Source organism: Amphimedon queenslandica, unplaced genomic scaffold (assembly GCF_000090795.2).
Source record: "Amphimedon queenslandica unplaced genomic scaffold, v1.1 AMPQUscaffold_6181_Cont21857, whole genome shotgun sequence".
In the NCBI taxonomy this organism is placed as follows: Eukaryota; Metazoa; Porifera; class Demospongiae; order Haplosclerida; family Niphatidae; genus Amphimedon; species Amphimedon queenslandica.
This window is the reverse complement of record NW_003553524.1, coordinates 1-1,819: the sequence shown is the minus strand read 5'-3', so window position 1 is coordinate 1,819 and position 1,819 is coordinate 1. Positions and strand designations below refer to the sequence as shown.

Below are 1,819 nucleotides of genomic sequence, written 5' to 3'. Positions count from 1 at the left end.
CAAAATTTCACAATTTGGCTGCATTTTTATATTCACAAATAAAAATTTTTGTAATTTTAATGTAATTACCACACCTAATATACAATCAGCACCCTATTTTGCAGATTTTGATTTCATAAATTTTTCCAGAACGCGAAAATTGTGAAACTTAATCCCTGAAAAATATATGGTGTATACTGTACATGTACATGCATTAGCTATAGACCACCCTAGGCGTGAATTGGAAAAGTTATAAATTTCATTAATTTACCATATAGCCGGAAAGTTTCGTGGCCAAAAACTTTCGTGGTTTTCGTGGTTTAGAAGGGCACCACAAAATTAAAAACCACGAATAATTTGAAAAGGTGTGGTATTATAGCAAATTAATGAGAGGCGTGGCTGCTTCAATGATGATCCACGAAAATAAAAACCACGAATAGGCCAGGAACCTCCAAACCACGAAAGTTTTTTGCCACGAAACTTTCCGGCTATATGGTATATACGGTGCCCGCCCACACATCATAATTGGCTGCCATTTTGGTTGGCAAGTTTATTATGGAAGTCAATGGAGGCACAAAGAAAATGCTTCACCTAAGCTTCTCCTGTCAAGGATTTGGTCAAATTTGCTCCAGAATTCTTAATACAGGTTTGTTTTTATGTCGGCCCGTTTGTTCTCCATTGAAAGTTGCCAACCAAAATGGCGGCCGGAATTAATTTCATCCTAAAACACGCCTTACAACCGTAAAAATTTCTAATAATCTTCCTACGCATTCAATTCTTGCCTAGGGTGGTCTATAATGCCTACTACGTACTAGATTGATAGTACATGTTTGTTGTACAAATACATCATACTTGTACAGTAGTATGTAGGTAATTATGCATACACATAATTACACATACCTTCATTAACAAGGACACCATTATTGTCCCTATAGCCACTAATTAAGACTGGAATGGGCACCAACATATTACCATCTTTGAGATCTTATGTAACATATCATAATTAAGGTACATATAATTCAATACATACACCCTCTAAATTGAGGCCATAAAGTTAGTTGAGTATAACTACTATCTCTTAGGATACATATATCATAGAATATAGGGCTAGAGCCATCAGTAATAAGAGCAATGGGGTCAAGAGAACACTGTATTTCATAATGAACACCAATTTGCCAAGTGGCAGCCATCTTTGAAGGACGATCTTTACACAACTAAAAAATAAAACAATAATGATAATAATAATAATAATGATAATAATGATGATAATAACAATAACAATGATGATCATTAAAATAAGTGATAGGTGTTATCATTACCATGATGGTATCGTTGACGAGGCTTAAATCTAAATATGTGCCATTCAAAGCAAACCGTGCAGCATATATAGGAAGGATTGATGAGCTCTATGAGGGTGGAAGAGAGAAGGAAAGGAGAGGGAAGAGAGTACAATTAGTGGAGGAGTATGATCATAAAACAAACATTCCTGTTAAACCTACAATCAATAGTATTACATGAATGTATGCTTACTGATGTAGAAAAAACAGTATTAATGACTGTGTTAGTTAAATACTGCTGAGCACCAAACTGAGCATAATATACTTCAGGGACTAGATTAGGCCTACATAAGATAAAAGAGAGATTAAGAGAAGTAGGGTACAATATTTACAAACTAACGAATTTGATGAAAGACGTCTAATTTCCTGACAAGCTTGGTCAGTCATGCTATAACCTTGAAGCACACACAAATTGATCAACAACTGGCAGGCACTCAAACTACCATTCTAGAGGAAATCAAATAAATTAGAATGAAACCAGACACTCAATACGTACGTTGCAT

General features: G+C 35.0%; 1 protein-coding gene across 1 annotated transcript; it reads right to left on the bottom strand.

Annotated features, from left to right (window-relative positions):
* Positions 1-812: 812 nt before the first annotated feature.
* Positions 813-1,766, bottom strand: LOC109592138 (meckelin-like). The gene is made up of 5 exons (XM_020007676.1): positions 1,657-1,766; positions 1,510-1,600; positions 1,299-1,385; positions 1,067-1,193; positions 813-963 (listed from the first exon to the last, which is right to left on the bottom strand). Exons 1-5 carry the CDS (start codon positions 1,701-1,703, stop codon positions 854-856), a joined length of 462 nt encoding a protein of 153 aa, XP_019863235.1. The 5' UTR covers positions 1,704-1,766; the 3' UTR covers positions 813-853.
* Positions 1,767-1,819: the final 53 nt, after the last annotated feature.

What these genes read in the sequence shown, in the direction of transcription:
- LOC109592138 (XM_020007676.1), bottom strand. Translation starts at nt 1,703, where the DNA reads ATGACTGACCAAGCTTGTCAGGAAATTAGACGTCTTTCATCAAATTC. An exon ending in TCGTCAACGATACCATCATG is followed by an intron (nt 1,194 to 1,298) that starts GTAATGATAACA and finishes TTTATTTTTTAG; the next exon opens with TTGTGTAAAGATCGTCCTTC. An exon ending in CCCTATATTCTATGATATAT is followed by an intron (nt 964 to 1,066) that starts GTATCCTAAGAG and finishes ATGTTACATAAG; the next exon opens with ATCTCAAAGATGGTAATATG.